At 49.1% G+C, this 18729-nt stretch overlaps 2 protein-coding genes across 2 annotated transcripts in view; one reads left to right on the top strand and one right to left on the bottom strand.

Moving 5' to 3' along the window:
• Window positions 1–582: 582 nt before the first annotated feature.
• On the bottom strand, window positions 583–4491 carry LOC142259780 (U3 small nucleolar ribonucleoprotein IMP4-like). Its single transcript, XM_075331887.1, has 5 exons — window positions 4404–4491; window positions 1983–2091; window positions 1825–1908; window positions 1630–1739; window positions 583–795 (listed from the first exon to the last, which is right to left on the bottom strand). Exons 1-5 carry the CDS (start codon window positions 4404–4406, stop codon window positions 598–600), a joined length of 504 nt encoding a protein of 167 aa, XP_075188002.1. The 5' UTR covers window positions 4407–4491; the 3' UTR covers window positions 583–597.
• A 44-nt stretch (window positions 4492–4535) lies between these two features.
• LOC142259785 (uncharacterized) overlaps window positions 4536–18729 on the top strand; it is a 90376-nt gene continuing 76182 nt past the window's right edge. Inside the window, exon 1 of the mRNA XM_075331892.1 lies at window positions 4536–4596. Coding sequence (XP_075188007.1) covers window positions 4545–4596 — 52 coding nt within the window. The 5' untranslated portion in view covers window positions 4536–4544. The remainder of the gene's footprint in view (window positions 4597–18729) is intronic.

Genomic DNA, 18729 nt, shown 5'->3' with positions numbered 1-18729 from the left:
AATGCTCTGCCACAACATAGACTCTCGCCTACCTTGCCAAGCTTCAAAAGGAACCTGAAGACCCACCTCTTCCGACAAGCCTACAACCTGCCGTAACCCTCAGTCTGATACAGCGCCGCACAATCAGCTCTACCCTCACTTACTGTATCCGCACCCATCCCTTGTAGACTGTGAGCCCTTGCGGGCAGGGACCTCTCTCCTCCTGTAGACTGTGAGCCCTCGCGGGCAGGGACCTCTCTCCTCCTGTAGACTGTGAGCCCTCGCGGGCAGGGACCTCTCTCCTCCTGTAGACTGTGAGCCCTCGCGGGCAGGGACCTCTCTCCTCCTGTAGACTGTGAGCCCTCGCGGGCAGGGACCTCTCTCCTCCTGTAGACTGTGAGGCCTCGCGGGCAGGGTCCTCTCTCCTCCTGTAGACTGTGAGGCCTCGCGAGCAGGGTCCTCTATCCTCCTATACCTGTCTGTGTCTTGTACTGTTTATGATTATTGTACTTGTCCCTATTATGTACACCCCTTTCACTTGTAAATCACCATGGAATTGATGGCGCTATAATAATAATAATAATAATAATAATGATCCCTACCAGAATCACAGACCACCTATATGTGACCGATATCAGCAGTAACACTGTATGATGCCACTGTTATGGGGTCCTCCTGCTCACCCGGCATGCCTCTGTGCTCGTGGACGATGACCAGGTCAGTGACCTCGTTGGCTTTGCAGGCCCGGACCAGCGCTCCCATCTCGTGCTTGCCTCTGTTCATGCGCTGAGCATTGGGGAACACCAACTTTAACTCCTAGAGAACAACAAGAGTGTAAGATCACACGATAGCGCCTCGTCCTGACGGCATGCTGGGAGTTCTAGTCTGTTGCGTGTTTGGATCTTATTACTATATTTTTCGGATTATAAGGCGCACTTTTCCTGCCACAAATTTGGGAGGAAAATAAGGGGTGCGTCTTATCCGAATGTAGCTTACCGGGAGGTGGTGGATTATGGTCACAGGAGGCAGGGCAATGCTGGGGGCGCCGTGCTGGTGATCGTTGCGGGCAAAGAGGCAGGGGCCATCCTGAAAATGGCGGTGCGGGCTTCAAATAATGGCACGTGTGTAGATGGAGCTCTTGGCTTAAGATCTCACTTGCGCATGCGCCGCCTCCGGCCCACTGATCTCCCAGCAGCGAAATTAAGGAAAATGGCGCGTGCACAGATGAGATCTCGGCTTCTCATTGACTGGAGAGCTAAATCTATGCACACAGCCGACTCCGGCCGCCATTTCTTTGAAGCCCGCACCACAGACAGTTTCTGGATGTTCCCTGGCTTACAGCATCTGGTACAGGCACCGCACCGCCCGCAGCATCACCCGACTCCACCACCGCCCCTGCCTCTTGTGGCCCCCCTCTCCCATTGGTAAGTAACTGGATTTTAAGACGGACCCCATTTTCCCCCTAAATTTGGGGTGCGTCTTATAAAACGAAAGTATATATTTGGGGTCAAGTCTTGCTACATTACGTCCTGATATTTTGGAGACGTGACCCATGGATGCCATCAGGGTTGGGTTGTGGTGGTCTTTTTGAGTTTGGGAGTTGTACCCCGTTTCCACAAATCGGGGTACGCTGCCCTGTGCCACTGATACCTTAGCAAACATTTTGAGTCGTGAACTCGGGTCCCTTGAGGTTGTGATCATGACCTTCGGATCCTCCACGCCGGCCCACTTATACTCATCGTCCATGTGCGAGGACACTCCTGTGAGGGCAACAGATCTGTGTTATGATGCGACGCAGATGTGTGCACGCCAGGTCATGCTGGGTCTTGTAGTCCCCGCTCTTACCTTCACCACCTTCATCATCAAACTCGAGCTGTTTCTGGAGAGTGAGGGCCTCTCTGCGGATCTCTGTGGGGATGAGCCTGTTTTCTGTGGATATAGAGGGGGGTGAGTGTCTGGATCCGGCACGCTCCGTGTCTGAGCTCTACCACGGTGGCACTAACCTTCGAGCGCTCGCTTTAGTCGCTGCTTCTTGTCTTCTATGCTGTGCTGTTTGGCCTCCTGGGCCTTCCGATACAGGTACTCCCTGCGTAGACGAGCCTCCCTGCGCAGCTACAGACAACGGAGGATTAGTCACTGGGCGCCTCAACGTGTACAGGCTGTATACATACATAGCGGAGTGAGGAGGGGTCTCTGTGGGGGCAATTATGGCCACCGCTAAGTGGAAGCCCAGTCTGATACCGGTGTAATATGTGGAGTACCGGGGCAGGAGCGCGGCTAGGAGGAGTGTGACTGGAGCACAGTATAGACCAGAGAGGACCGTGACTGGAGCATAGTGTAGACCAGAGAGGACCGTGACTGGAGCACAGTGTAGACCAGAGAGGACCGTGCTCGGCCACCGCTCCGTCCAATCTCCTAAGACCCCTGTAATATGGCACAGACCCGAGCAATGGCCCAGTTTCAGCCAGTGAGAAGTAGCCATGGACACACAGGGCAGCGACGCTCCGCAAACAGCCTCATCTGTACGGGGCGCAACGTCCCCCCAACATCCATCATATACGTACGCCGCAGGCTCCGTCCTCATCGGGTGACACCACTGAGACTGGAGCGAGCGCTGTTTTAACTACTTAGATGCTGAGGTGAAAGGTGAGCCGACATCTATGTAGTTAGGGGGGGTCCTGTCAGGCCACTGTGGGCCCCTGCAGCGGGGAGGCTCCAATCCAGACTTTTGTAATGGGGGGCTCATGTAAAATGGAGATCATGTGATCAGGTTTAGGAGGCAACATCCGGGAGTGTGAGCTCAGCTCTGCTACATCTGTGTAACACGAGGACACCGGGGGCCGCGCAGTCCCGGCCCTCTACAGACGGGGACGTCCCTCCACACAGGGAGACCCCCTGAACAGACGTGGGACCCCCCTCTACACACAGAGACCCCCTGAATAGACATGGGAGCACCCTCCATGCATAGAGACGCCTTGTACAGATGTGGGACCCCCCCTCTACACACGGAGACCCCCTGAACAGACGTGGGACCCCCCCTACACACGGAGACCCCCTGTACAGACGCAGGACCCCCCTCTACACACGGAGACCCCCTGTACAGACGCGGGAGACCCCCTGTACAGACGCGGGAGACCCCCTGTACAGACGCGGGACCCCCCTCTACACACGGAGACCCCCTGTACAGACGCGGGACCCCCCTCTACACACGGAGACCCCCTGTACAGACGCGGGACCCCCCTCTACACACGGAGACCCCCTGTACAGATGCGGGACCCCCCTCTACACACGGAGACCCCCTGTACAGATGCGGGACCCCCCCTCTACACACAGAGACCCCCTGTACAGAAGCGGGACCCCCCTCTACACACAGAGATCCCCTGTACAGAGACGGGACCCCCCCTCTACACACAGAGATCCCCTGTACAGACACGGGACCCCCCCTCTACACACAAAGATCCCCTGTACAGAAGCGGGACCCCCCTCTACACACAGAGACCCCCTGTACAAACATAGGACCCCCCTCTACACACGGAGACCCCCTGTACAGACGCGGGAAACCCCCTGTACAGACGCGGGAGACCCCTCTACACACGGAGACCCCCTGTACAGACGCGGGACCCCCCTCTACACACGGAGACCCCCTGTACAGATGCGGGACCCCCCCTCTACACACGGAGACCCCCTGTACAGATGCGGGACCCCCCCTCTACACACAGAGACCCCCTGTACAGAAGCGGGACCCCCCTCTACACACAGAGATCCCCTGTACAGACACGGGACCCCCCTCTACACACAGATCCCCTGTACAGAAGCGGGACCCCCCTCTACACACGGAGACCCCCTGTACAGACACGGGACCCCCCTCTACACACAGATCCCCTGTACAGAAGCGGGACCCCCCTCTACACACAGATCCCCTGTACAGAAGCGGGACCCCCCTCTACACACAGAGACCCCCTGTACAGAAGCGGGACCCCCCTCTACACACAGAGATCCCCTGTACAGACACGGGACCCCCCTCTACACACAGATCCCCTGTACAGACGCGGGACCCCCCTCTACACACAGAGACCCCCTGTACAGATGCGGGACCCCCCTCTACACACGGAGACCCCCTGTACAGATGCGGGACCCCCCTCTACACACGGAGACCCCCTGTACAGATGCGGGACCCCCCCTCTACACACAGAGACCCCCTGTACAGACGCGGGACCCCCCCTCTACACACAGAGATCCCCTGTACAGAAGCGAGACCCCCCTCTACACACAGAGACCCCCTGTACAGACAGACAGGGACCCTCCTCTATATATGGGGACATCCTCTACATAAAAGGGACAACTCTAAATATACAGGCCCCCCTTCTGTATGTATGGGACACCTCTGTATACGGGCATCACATCACCCCGCAGCCTGTACTCACCATGGTTCCGGCCGGTTCTCACACGTGGAAACGATCACTACAACTTCCCCGTCCTGCCGACCAATCCGCAACCAGAGATCAGATGCCCTCAGTAAACATGGCGCCCCCAGTCGCACCATATCCGGAAGTGACGCAAGAAGGATGATGACTACATCCGGGTTGGGAAAGTCATGTGAGAAGATAATGTCAGAAGGTGAGGAGCTGATTATGGGGACTGAGAACAGATAATACAGGGAGGAAAAGATGTCTGTGCGGCCGGAGAGAGGAGCTCACACCATACAGCGCAGCACACAGTATCACACAGGAGAGGATTAGATACACAGCTCAGCACACAGGAGAGGATTAGATACACAGCTCAGCAGACAGTATCACACAGGAGAGGATTAGATACACTGCTCAGCAGACAGTATCACACAGGATAGGATTAGATACACAGCTCAGCACACAGTATCACACAGGGGAGGATTAGATACACAGCTCAGCACACAGTATCACACAGGGGAGGATTAGATACACAGCTCAGCAGACAGTATCACACAGGACAGGATTAGATACACAGCGCAGCAGACAGTATCACACAGGAGAGGATTAGATACACAGCTCAGCACACAGTATCACACAGGGGAGGATTAGATACACAGCTCAGCAGACAGTATCACACAGGAGAGGATTAGATACACAGCTCAGCAGACAGTATCACACAGGAGAGGATTAGATACACAGCTCAGCAGACAGTATCACACAGGGGAGGATTAGATACACAGCTCAGCAGACAGTATCACACAGGACAGGATTAGATACACAGCTCAGCAGACAGTATCACACAGGAGAGGATTAGATACACAGCTCAGCACACAGTATCACACAAGAGAGGATTAGATACACAGCTCAGCAGACAGTATCACACAGGAGAGGATTAGATACACAGCGCAGCACACAGTATCACACAGGGGAGGATTAGATACACAGCTCAGCAGACAGTATCACACAGGGGAGGATTAAATACACTGCTCAGCACACAGTATCACACAGGGGAGGATTAGATACACAGCTCAGCAGACAGTATCACACAGGAGAGGATTAGATACACAGCGCAGCAGACAGTATCACACAGGAGAGGATTAGATACACAGCTCAGCAGACAGTATCACACAGGACAGGATTAGATACACTGCTCAGCAGACAGTATCACACAGGAGAGGATTAGATACACTGCTCAGCAGACAGTATCACACAGGACAGGATTAGATACACGGCTCAGCAGACAGTATCACACAGGAGAGGATTAGATACACAGCTCAACAGACAGTATCACACAGGATAGGATTAGATACACCGCTCAGCAGACAGTATCACACAGGAGAGGATTAGATACACTGCTCAGCAGAAAGTATCACACAGGAGAGGATTAGATACACTGCTCAGCAGACAGTATCACACAGGAGAGGATTAGATACACGGCTCAGCAGACAGTATCACACAGGAGAGAATTAGATACACAGCTCAGCAGACAGTATCACACAGGAGAGGATTAGATACACAGCTCAGCAGACAGTATCACACAGGAGAGGATTAGATACACAGCTCAGTAGACAGTATCACACAGGACAGGATTAGATACACTGCACAGCAGACAGTATCACACAGGAGAGGATTAGATACACAGCTCAGTAGACAGTATCACACAGGAGAGGATTAGATACACTGCTCAGCAGACAGTATCACACAGGATAGGATTAGATACACTGCTCAGCAGACAGTATCACACAGGAGAGGATTAGATACACTGCTCAGCAGACCGTATCACACAGGAGAGGATTAGATACACGGCTCAGCAGACAGTATCACACAGGAGAGGATTAGATACACGGCTCAGCAGACAGTATCACACAGGAGAGGATTAGATACACGGCTCAGCAGACAGTATCACACAGGAGAGGATTAGATACACGGCTCAGTAGACAGTATCACACAGGAAAGGATTAGATACACAGCTCAGCACACAGTATCACACAGGAGAGGATTAGATACACAGCTCAGCAGACAGTATCACACAGGAGAGGATTAGATACACAGCTCAACAGACAGTATCACACAGGACAGGATTAGATACACCGCTCAGCACACAGTATCACACAGGACAGGATTAGATACACCGCTCAGCACACAGTATCACACAGGACAGGATTAGATACACCGCTCAGCACACAGTATCACACAGGACAGGATTAGATACACAGCTCAGCAGACAGTATCACACAGGAGAGAATTAGATACACTGCTCAGCAGACAGTATCACACAGGATAGGATTAGATACACGGCTCAGCAGACAGTATCACATAGGAGAGGATTAGATACACAGCTCAGCACACAGTATCACACAGGATAGGATTAGATACACAGCTCAGCACACAGTATCACAAAGGAGAGGATTAGATACACAGCTCAGCAGACAGTATCACACAGGAGAGGATTAGATACACGGCTCAGCAGACAGTATCACACAAGAGAGGATTAGATACACGGCTCAGCAGACAGTATCACACAGGAGAGGATTAGATACACAGCTCAGCAGACAGTATCACACAGGACAGGATTAGATACACGGCTCAGCAGACAGTATCACACAGGATAGGATTAGATACACCGCTCAGCAGACAGTATCACACAGGACAGGATTAGATACACCGCTCAGCACACAGTATCACACAGGACAGGATTAGATACACCGCTCAGCACACAGTATCACACAGGACAGGATTAGATACACAGCTCAGCAGACAGTATCACACAGGAGAGAATTAGATACACTGCTCAGCAGACAGTATCACACAGGAGAGGATTAGATACACTGCTCAGCAGACCGTATCACACAGGAGAGGATTAGATACACGGCTCAGCAGACAGTATCACACAGGAGAGGATTAGATACACAGCTCAGCAGACAGTATCACACAGGAGAGGATTAGATATACAGCTCAGCAGACAGTATCACACAGGAGAGAATTAGATACACAGCTCAGCACACAGTATCACACAGGATAGGATTAGATACACTGCTCAGCAGACAGTATCACACAGGAGAGGATTAGATACACTGCTCAGCAGACCGTATCACACAGGAGAGGATTAGATACACGGCTCAGCACACAGTATCACACAGGAGTGGATTAGATACACGGCTCAGCAGACAGTATCACACAGGATAGGATTAGATACACGGCTCAGCAGACAGTATCACACAGGAGAGGATTAGATACACGGCTCAGCACACAGTATCACACAGGAGAGGATTAGATACACAGCTCAGCACACAGTATCACACAGGAGAGGATTAGATACACTGCTCAGCAGACAGAATCACACAGGAGAGGATTAGATACACGGCTCAGCACACAGTATCACACAGGAGTGGATTAGATACACAGCTCAGCAGACAGTATCACACAGGATAGGATTAGATACACGGCTCAGCAGACAGTATCACACAGGAGAGGATTAGATACACGGCTCAGCACACAGTATCACACAGGATAGGATTAGATACACGGCTCAGCACACAGTATCACACAGGAGAGGATTAGATACACGGCTCAGCAGACAGTATCACACAGGAGAGGATTAGATACACAGCTCAGTAGACAGTATCACACAGGACAGGATTAGATACACAGCTCAGCAGACAGTATCACACAGGAGAGGATTAGATACACAGCTCAGCAGACAGTATCACACAGGACAGGATTAGATACACGGCTCAGCAGACAGTATCACACAGGAGTGGATTAGATACACAGCTCAACAGACAGTATCACACAGGATAGGATTAGATACACCGCTCAGCAGACAGTATCACACAGGACAGGATTAGATACACTGCTCAGCAGACAGTATCACACAGGAGAGGATTAGATACACTGCTCAGCAGACAGTATCACACAGGACAGGATTAGATACACGGCTCAGCAGACAGTATCACACAGGAGTGGATTAGATACACAGCTCAACAGACAGTATCACACAGGATAGGATTAGATACACCGCTCAGCAGACAGTATCACACAGGAGAGGATTAGATACACTGTTCAGCAGACAGTATCACACAGGAGAGGATTAGATACACTGCTCAGCAGACAGTATCACACAGGAGAGGATTAGATACACGGCTCAGCAGACAGTATCACACAGGAGAGAATTAGATACACAGCTCAGCAGACAGTATCACACAGGAGAGGATTAGATACACAGCTCAGCAGATAGTATCACACAGGAGAGGATTAGATACACAGCTCAGTAGACAGTATCACACAGGACAGGATTAGATACACTGCTCAGCAGACAGTATCACACAGGAGAGGATTAGATACACAGCTCAGTAGACAGTATCACACAGGAGAGGATTAGATACACAGCTCAGCAGACAGTATCACACAGGATAGGATTAGATACACTGCTCAGCAGACAGTATCACACAGGAGAGGATTAGATACACTGCTCAGCAGACCGTAACACACAGGAGAGGATTAGATACACGGCTCAGCAGACAGTATCACACAGGAGAGGATTAGATACACGGCTCAGCAGACAGTATCACACAGGAGAGGATTAGATACACGGCTCAGCAGACAGTATCACACAGGAAAGGATTAGATACACGGCTCAGCACACAGTATCACACAGGAGAGGATTAGATACACGGCTCAGCAGACAGTATCACACAGGAAAGGATTAGATACACAGCTCAACAGACAGTATCACACAGGATAGGATTAGATACACCGCTCAGCAGACAGTATCACACAGGACAGGATTAGATACACCGCTCAGCACACAGTATCACACAGGACAGGATTAGATACACCGCTCAGCACACAGTATCACACAGGACAGGATTAGATACACAGCTCAGCAGACAGTATCACACAGGAGAGAATTAGATACACTGCTCAGCAGACAGTATCACACAGGATAGGATTAGATACACGGCTCAGCAGACAGTATCACACAGGAGAGGATTAGATACACAGCTCAGCACACAGTATCACACAGGATAGGATTAGATACACAGCTCAGCACACAGTATCACACAGGAGAGGATTAGATACACGGCTCAGCAGACAGTATCACACAGGAGAGGATTAGATACACGGCTCAGCAGACAGTATCACACAGGAGAGGATTAGATACACGGCTCAGCAGACAGTATCACACAGGAGAGGATTAGATACACAGCTCAGCAGACAGTATCACACAGGAGAGGATTAGATACACGGCTCAGCAGACAGTATCACACAGGAGTGGATTAGATACACAGCTCAACAGACAGTATCACACAGGACAGGATTAGATACACCGCTCAGCACACAGTATCACACAGGACAGGATTAGATACACCGCTCAGCACACAGTATCACACAGGACAGGATTAGATACACAGCTCAGCAGACAGTATCACACAGGAGAGAATTAGATACACTGCTCAGCAGACAGTATCACACAGGAGAGGATTAGATACACAGCTCAGCAGACAGTATTACACAGGAGAGGATTAGATATACAGCTCAGCAGACAGTATCACACAGGAGAGAATTAGATACACAGCTCAGCACACAGTATCACACAGGAGAGGATTAGATACACTGCTCAGCAGACAGAATCACACAGGAGAGGATTAGATACACGGCTCAGCAGACAGTATCACACAGGAGTGGATTAGATACACAGCTCAGCAGACAGTATCACACAGGATAGGATTAGATACACGGCTCAGCAGACAGTATCACACAGGAGAGGATTAGATACACGGCTCAGCACACAGTATCACACAGGATAGGATTAGATACACGGCTCAGCACACAGTATCACACAGGAGAGGATTAGATACACAGCTCAGCAGACAGTTTCACACAGGAGAGGATTAGATACACAGCTCAGTAGACAGTATCACACAGGACAGGATTAGATACACTGCTCAGCAGACAGTATCACACAGGAGAGGATTAGATACACAGCTCAGCAGACAGTATCACACAGGAGAGGATTAGATACACAGCTCAGCAGACAGTATCACACAGGATAGGATTAGATACACTGCTCAGCAGACAGTATCACACAGGAGAGGATTAGATACACTGCTCAGCAGACAGTATCACACAGGAGAGGATTAGATACACTGCTCAGCAGACAGTATCACACAGGAGAGGATTAGATACACGGCTCAGCAGACAGTATCACACAGGAGAGGATTAGATACACAGCTCAGCAGACAGTATCACACAGGAGAGGATTAGATACACAGCTCAGCAGACAGTATCACACAGGACAGGATTAGATACACGGCTCAGCACACAGTATCACACAGGAGAGGATTAGATACACAGCTCAGCAGACAGTATCACACAGGAGAGGATTAGATACACAGCTCAGCAGACAGTATCACACAGGACAGGATTAGATACACGGCTCAGCACACAGTATCACACAGGAGAGGATTAGATACACAGCTCAGCAGACAGTATCACACAGGAGAGGATTAGATACACAGCTCAGCAGACAGTATCACACAGGACAGGATTAGATACACGGCTCAGCAGACAGTATCACACAAGAGAGGATTAGATACACTGCTCAGCAGACAGTATCACACAGGAGAGGATTAGATACACTGCTCAGCAGACAGTATCACACAGGATAGGATTAGATACACGGCTCAGCAGACAGTATCACACAGGAGTGGATTAGATACACAGCTCAACAGACAGTATCACACAGGATAGGATTAGATACACCGCTCAGCACACAGTATCACACAGGACAGGATTAGATACTCCGCTCAGCACACAGTATCACACAGGACAGGATTAGATACACCGCTCAGCACACAGTATCACACAGGACAGGATTAGATACACAGCTCAGCAGACAGTATCACACAGGAGAGGATTAGATACACAGCTCAGCACACAGTATCACACAGGAGAGGATTAGATACACAGCTCAGCAGACAGTATCACACAGGAGAGGATTAGATACACAGCTCAGCAGACAGTATTACACATGAGAGGATTAGATATACAGCTCAGCAGACAGTATCACACAGGAGAGGATTAGATATACAGCTCAGCAGACAGCATTACACAGGAGAGGATTAGATATACAGCTCAGCAGACAGTATCACACAGGACAGGATTAGATACAGAGCTCAGCAGACAGTATCACACAGGACAGGATTAGATACAGAGCTCAGCAGACAGTATCACACAGGACAGGATTAGATGCACAGCTCAGCACACAGTATCACACAGGAGAGGATTAGATACACAGCTCAGCAGACAGTATCACACAGGAGAGGATTAGATACACAGCTCAGCACACAGGAGAGGATTAGATACACGGCTCAGCAGACAGTATCACACAGGAGAGGATTAGATACACAGCTGAGCAGACAGTATCACACAGGAGAGGATTAGATACACAGCTCAGCAGACAGTATCACACAGGAGAGGATTAGATACACAGCTCAGCAGACTGTATCACACAGGCTAGGATTAGATACACAGCTCAGCAGACAGTATCACACAGGAGAGGATTAGATACACAGCTCAGCAGACAGTATCACACAGGACAGGATTAGATGCACAGCTCAGCAGACAGTATCACACAGGACAGGATTAGATACACAGCTCAGCAGACAGTATCACACAGGATAGTATTAGATACAGAGCTCAGCAGACAGTATCACACAGGAGAGGATTAGATACACAGCTCAGCAGACAGTATCACACAGGAGAGGATTAGATACACAGCTCAGCACACAGTATCACACAGGAGAGGATTAGATACACTGCTCAGCAGACAGTATCACACAGGAGAGGATTAGATACACAGCTCAGCAGACAGTATTACACAGGAGAGGATTAGATATACAGCTCAGCAGACAGCATTACACAGGAGAGGATTAGATACACAGCCCAGCAGACAGTATCACACAGGACAGGATTAGATACAGAGCTCAGCAGACAGTATCACACAGGACAGGATTAGATACAGAGCTCAGCAGACAGTATCACACAGGACAGGATTAGATGCACAGCTCAGCACACAGTATCACACAGGAGAGGATTAGATACACGGCTCAGCAGACAGTATCACACAGGAGAGGATTAGATACACGGCTCAGCAGACAGTATCACACAGGAGAGGATTAGATACACGGCTCAGCAGACAGTATCACACAGGAGAGGATTAGATACACAGCTCAGCAGACAGTATCACACAGGAGAGGATTAGATACACGGCTCAGCAGACAGTATCACACAGGAGTGGATTAGATACACAGCTCAACAGACAGTATCACACAGGACAGGATTAGATACACCGCTCAGCACACAGTATCACACAGGACAGGATTAGATACACCGCTCAGCACACAGTATCACACAGGACAGGATTAGATACACAGCTCAGCAGACAGTATCACACAGGAGAGAATTAGATACACTGCTCAGCAGACAGTATCACACAGGAGAGGATTAGATACACAGCTCAGCAGACAGTATTACACAGGAGAGGATTAGATATACAGCTCAGCAGACAGTATCACACAGGAGAGAATTAGATACACAGCTCAGCAGACAGTTTCACACAGGAGAGGATTAGATACACAGCTCAGTAGACAGTATCACACAGGACGGGATTAGATACACTGCTCAGCAGACAGTATCACACAGGAGAGGATTAGATACACAGCTCAGCAGACAGTATCACACAGGAGAGGATTAGATACACAGCTCAGCAGACAGTATCACACAGGATAGGATTAGATACACTGCTCAGCAGACAGTATCACACAGGAGAGGATTAGATACACTGCTCAGCAGACAGTATCACACAGGAGAGGATTAGATACACTGCTCAGCAGACAGTATCACACAGGAGAGGATTAGATACACGGCTCAGCAGACAGTATCACACAGGAGAGGATTAGATACACAGCTCAGCAGACAGTATCACACAGGAGAGGATTAGATGCACAGCTCAGCAGACAGTATCACACAGGACAGGATTAGATACACGGCTCAGCACACAGTATCACACAGGAGAGGATTAGATACACAGCTCAGCAGACAGTATCACACAGGAGAGGATTAGATACACAGCTCAGCAGACAGTATCACACAGGACAGGATTAGATACACGGCTCAGCAGACAGTATCACACAAGAGAGGATTAGATACACTGCTCAGCAGACAGTATCACACAGGAGAGGATTAGATACACTGCTCAGCAGACAGTATCACACAGGATAGGATTAGATACACGGCTCAGCAGACAGTATCACACAGGAGTGGATTAGATACACAGCTCAACAGACAGTATCACACAGGATAGGATTAGATACACCACTCAGCACACAGTATCACACAGGACAGGATTAGATACACCGCTCAGCACACAGTATCACACAGGACAGGATTAGATACACCGCTCAGCACACAGTATCACACAGGACAGGATTAGATACACAGCTCAGCAGACAGTATCACACAGGAGAGGATTAGATACACAGCTCAGCACACAGTATCACACAGGAGAGGATTAGATACACAGCTCAGCAGACAGTATCACACAGGAGAGGATTAGATACACAGCTCAGCAGACAGTATTACACATGAGAGGATTAGATATACAGCTCAGCAGACAGTATCACACAGGAGAGGATTAGATATACAGCTCAGCAGACAGCATTACACAGGAGAGGATTAGATATACAGCTCAGCAGACAGTATCACACAGGACAGGATTAGATACAGAGCTCAGCAGACAGTATCACACAGGACAGGATTAGATACAGAGCTCAGCAGACAGTATCACACAGGACAGGATTAGATGCACAGCTCAGCACACAGTATCACACAGGAGAGGATTAGATACACAGCTCAGCAGACAGTATCACACAGGAGAGGATTAGATACACAGCTCAGCACACAGGAGAGGATTAGATACACGGCTCAGCAGACAGTATCACACAGGAGAGGATTAGATACACAGCTCAGCAGACAGTATCACACAGGAGAGGATTAGATACACAGCTCAGCAGACAGTATCACACAGGAGAGGATTAGATACACAGCTCAGCAGACTGTATCACACAGGCTAGGATTAGATACACAGCTCAGCAGACAGTATCACACAGGAGAGGATTAGATACACAGCTCAGCAGACAGTATCACACAGGACAGGATTAGATGCACAGCTCAGCAGACAGTATCACACAGGACAGGATTAGATACACAGCTCAGCAGACAGTATCACACAGGATAGTATTAGATACAGAGCTCAGCAGACAGTATCACACAGGAGAGGATTAGATACACAGCTCAGCAGACAGTATCACACAGGAGAGGATTAGATACACAGCTCAGCACACAGTATCACACAGGAGAGGATTAGATACACTGCTCAGCAGACAGTATCACACAGGAGAGGATTAGATACACAGCTCAGCAGACAGTATTACACAGGAGAGGATTAGATATACAGCTCAGCAGACAGCATTACACAGGAGAGGATTAGATACACAGCCCAGCAGACAGTATCACACAGGACAGGATTAGATACAGAGCTCAGCAGACAGTATCACACAGGACAGGATTAGATACAGAGCTCAGCAGACAGTATCACACAGGACAGGATTAGATGCACAGCTCAGCACACAGTATCACACAGGAGAGGATTAGATACACAGCTCAGCAGACAGTATCACACAGGAGAGGATTAGATACACAGCTCAGCACACAGGAGAGGATTAGATACACGGCTCAGCAGACAGTATCACACAGGAGAGGATTAGATACACCGCTCAGCACACAGTATCACACAGGACAGGATTAGATACACCGCTCAGCACACAGTATCACACAGGACAGGATTAGATACACAGCTCAGCAGACAGTATCACACAGGAGAGGATTAGATACACAGCTCAGCACACAGTATCACACAGGAGAGGATTAGATACACAGCTCAGCAGACAGTATCACACAGGAGAGGATTAGATACACAGCTCAGCAGACAGTATTACACATGAGAGGATTAGATATACAGCTCAGCAGACAGTATCACACAGGAGAGGATTAGATATACAGCTCAGCAGACAGCATTACACAGGAGAGGATTAGATATACAGCTCAGCAGACAGTATCACACAGGACAGGATTAGATACAGAGCTCAGCAGACAGTATCACACAGGACAGGATTAGATACAGAGCTCAGCAGACAGTATCACACAGGACAGGATTAGATGCACAGCTCAGCACACAGTATCACACAGGAGAGGATTAGATACACAGCTCAGCAGACAGTATCACACAGGAGAGGATTAGATACACAGCTCAGCACACAGGAGAGGATTAGATACACGGCTCAGCAGACAGTATCACACAGGAGAGGATTAGATACACAGCTCAGCAGACAGTATCACACAGGAGAGGATTAGATACACAGCTCAGCAGACAGTATCACACAGGAGAGGATTAGATACACAGCTCAGCAGACTGTATCACACAGGCTAGGATTAGATACACAGCTCAGCAGACAGTATCACACAGGAGAGGATTAGATACACAGCTCAGCAGACAGTATCACACAGGACAGGATTAGATGCACAGCTCAGCAGACAGTATCACACAGGACAGGATTAGATACACAGCTCAGCAGACAGTATCACACAGGATAGTATTAGATACAGAGCTCAGCAGACAGTATCACACAGGAGAGGATTAGATACACAGCTCAGCAGACAGTATCACACAGGAGAGATTAGATACACAGCTCAGCACACAGTATCACACAGGAGAGGATTAGATACACTGCTCAGCAGACAGTATCACACAGGAGAGGATTAGATACACAGCTCAGCAGACAGTATTACACAGGAGAGGATTAGATATACAGCTCAGCAGACAGCATTACACAGGAGAGGATTAGATACACAGCCCAGCAGACAGTATCACACAGGACAGGATTAGATACAGAGCTCAGCAGACAGTATCACACAGGACAGGATTAGATACAGAGCTCAGCAGACAGTATCACACAGGACAGGATTAGATGCACAGCTCAGCACACAGTACCACACAGGAGAGGATTAGATACACAGCTCAGCAGACAGTATCACACAGGAGAGGATTAGATACACAGCTCAGCACACAGGAGAGGATTAGATACACGGCTCAGCAGACAGTATCACACAGGAGAGGATTAGATACACAGCTCAGCAGACAGTATCACACAGGAGAGGATTAGATACACAGCTCAGCAGACAGTATCACACAGGAGAGGATTAGATACAAGGCTCAGCAGACTGTATCACACAGGCTAGGATTAGATACACAGCTCAGCAGACAGTATCACACAGGAGAGGATTAGATACACAGCTCAGCAGACAGTATCACACAGGACAGGATTAGATACACAGCTCAGCAGACAGTATTACACAGGAGGGGATTAGATACACAGCTCAGCAGACAGTATCACACAGGAGAGGATTAGATACACAGCTCAGCAGACAGTATCACACAGGACAGGATTAGATACACAGCTCAGCAGACAGTATTACACAGGAGAGGATTAGATACACAGCTCAGCAGACAGTATCACACATGACAGGATTAGATGCACAGCTCAGCAGACAGTATCACACAGGACAGGATTAGATACACAGCTCAGCAGACAGTATCACACAGGATAGGATTAGATACAGAGCTCAGCAGACAGTATCACACAGGAGAGGATTAGATACACAGCTCAGCAGACAGTATCACACAGGAGAGGATTAGATACACAGCTCAGCACACAGTATCACACAGGAGAGGATTAGATACACAGCTCAGCAGACAGTATCACACAGGATAGGATTAGATACACAGCTCAGCAGACAGTATCACACAGGACAGGATTAGATACACGGCTCAGCAGACAGTATCACACAAGAGAGGATTAGATACACTGCTCAGCAGACAGTATCACACAGGAGAGGATTAGATACACTGCTCAGCAGACAGTATCACACAGGAGAGGATTAGATACATGGCTCAGCAGACAGTATTACACAGGAGTGGATTAGATACACAGCTCAACAGACAGTATCACACAGGATAGGATTAGATACACCGCTCAGCAGACAGTATCACACAGGACAGGATTAGATACACCGCTCAGCAGACAGTATCACACAGGACAGGATTAGATACACCGCTCAGCACACAGTATCACACAGGACAGGATTAGATACACAGCTCAGCAGACAGTATCACACAGGAGAGGATTAGATACACAGCTCAGCACACAGTATCACACAGGAGAGGATTAGATACACAGCTCAGCAGACAGTATCACACAGGAGAGGATTAGATACACAGCTCAGCAGACAGTATCACACAGGAGAGAATTAAATACACAGCTCAGCACACAGTATCACACAGGAGAGGATTAGATACACAGCTCAGCAGACAGTATCACACAGGATAGGATTAGATACACAGCTCAGCAGACAGTATCACACAGGACAGGATTAGATACACGGCTCAGCAGACAGTATCACACAAGAGAGGATTAGATACACTGCTCAGCAGACAGTATCACACAGGAGAGGATTAGATACACTGCTCAGCAGACAGTATCACACAGGAGAGGATTAGATACATGGCTCAGCAGACAGTATTACACAGGAGTGGATTAGATACACAGCTCAACAGACAGTATTACACAGGAGTGGATTAGATACACAGCTCAACAGACAGTATCACACAGGATAGGATTAGATACACCGCTCAGCAGACAGTATCACACAGGACAGGATTAGATACACCGCTCAGCAGACAGTATCACACAGGACAGGATTAGATACACCGCTCAGCACACAGTATCACACAGGACAGGATTAGATACACAGCTCAGCAGACAGTATCACACAGGAGAGGATTAGATACACAGCTCAGCACACAGTATCACACAGGAGAGGATTAGATACACAGCTCAGCAGACAGTATCACACAGGAGAGGATTAGATACACAGCTCAGCAGACAGTATCACACAGGAGAGAATTAAATACACAGCTCAGCAGACAGTATCACACAGGAGAGGATTAGATATACAGCTCAGCAGACAGTATCACACAGGAGAGGATTAGATACAGAGCTCAGCAGACAGTATCACACAGGACAGGATTAGATACAGAGCTCAGCAGACAGTATCACACAGGACAGGATTAGATGCACAGCTCAGCACACAGTATCACACAGGAGAGGATTAGATACACAGC

Source organism: Anomaloglossus baeobatrachus (assembly GCF_048569485.1).
Source record: "Anomaloglossus baeobatrachus isolate aAnoBae1 chromosome 9 unlocalized genomic scaffold, aAnoBae1.hap1 SUPER_9_unloc_4, whole genome shotgun sequence".
Taxonomy (NCBI): domain Eukaryota; kingdom Metazoa; phylum Chordata; class Amphibia; order Anura; family Aromobatidae; genus Anomaloglossus; species Anomaloglossus baeobatrachus.
Note: the sequence above shows the minus strand (reverse complement) of the source record. Positions and strands in the feature narration are given on the sequence as shown.

Excerpts from the sequence above, each read along its gene's own strand:
- LOC142259780 (XM_075331887.1), bottom strand. Across the intron at positions 1,740-1,824 it reads TGATGATGAAGGTGGTGAAG|GAGTGTCCTCGCACATGGAC; the intron begins GTAAGAGCGGGG and ends TTGCCCTCACAG. Across the intron at positions 796-1,629 it reads GACTCAAAATGTTTGCTAAG|GAGTTAAAGTTGGTGTTCCC; the intron begins GTATCAGTGGCA and ends GTTGTTCTCTAG.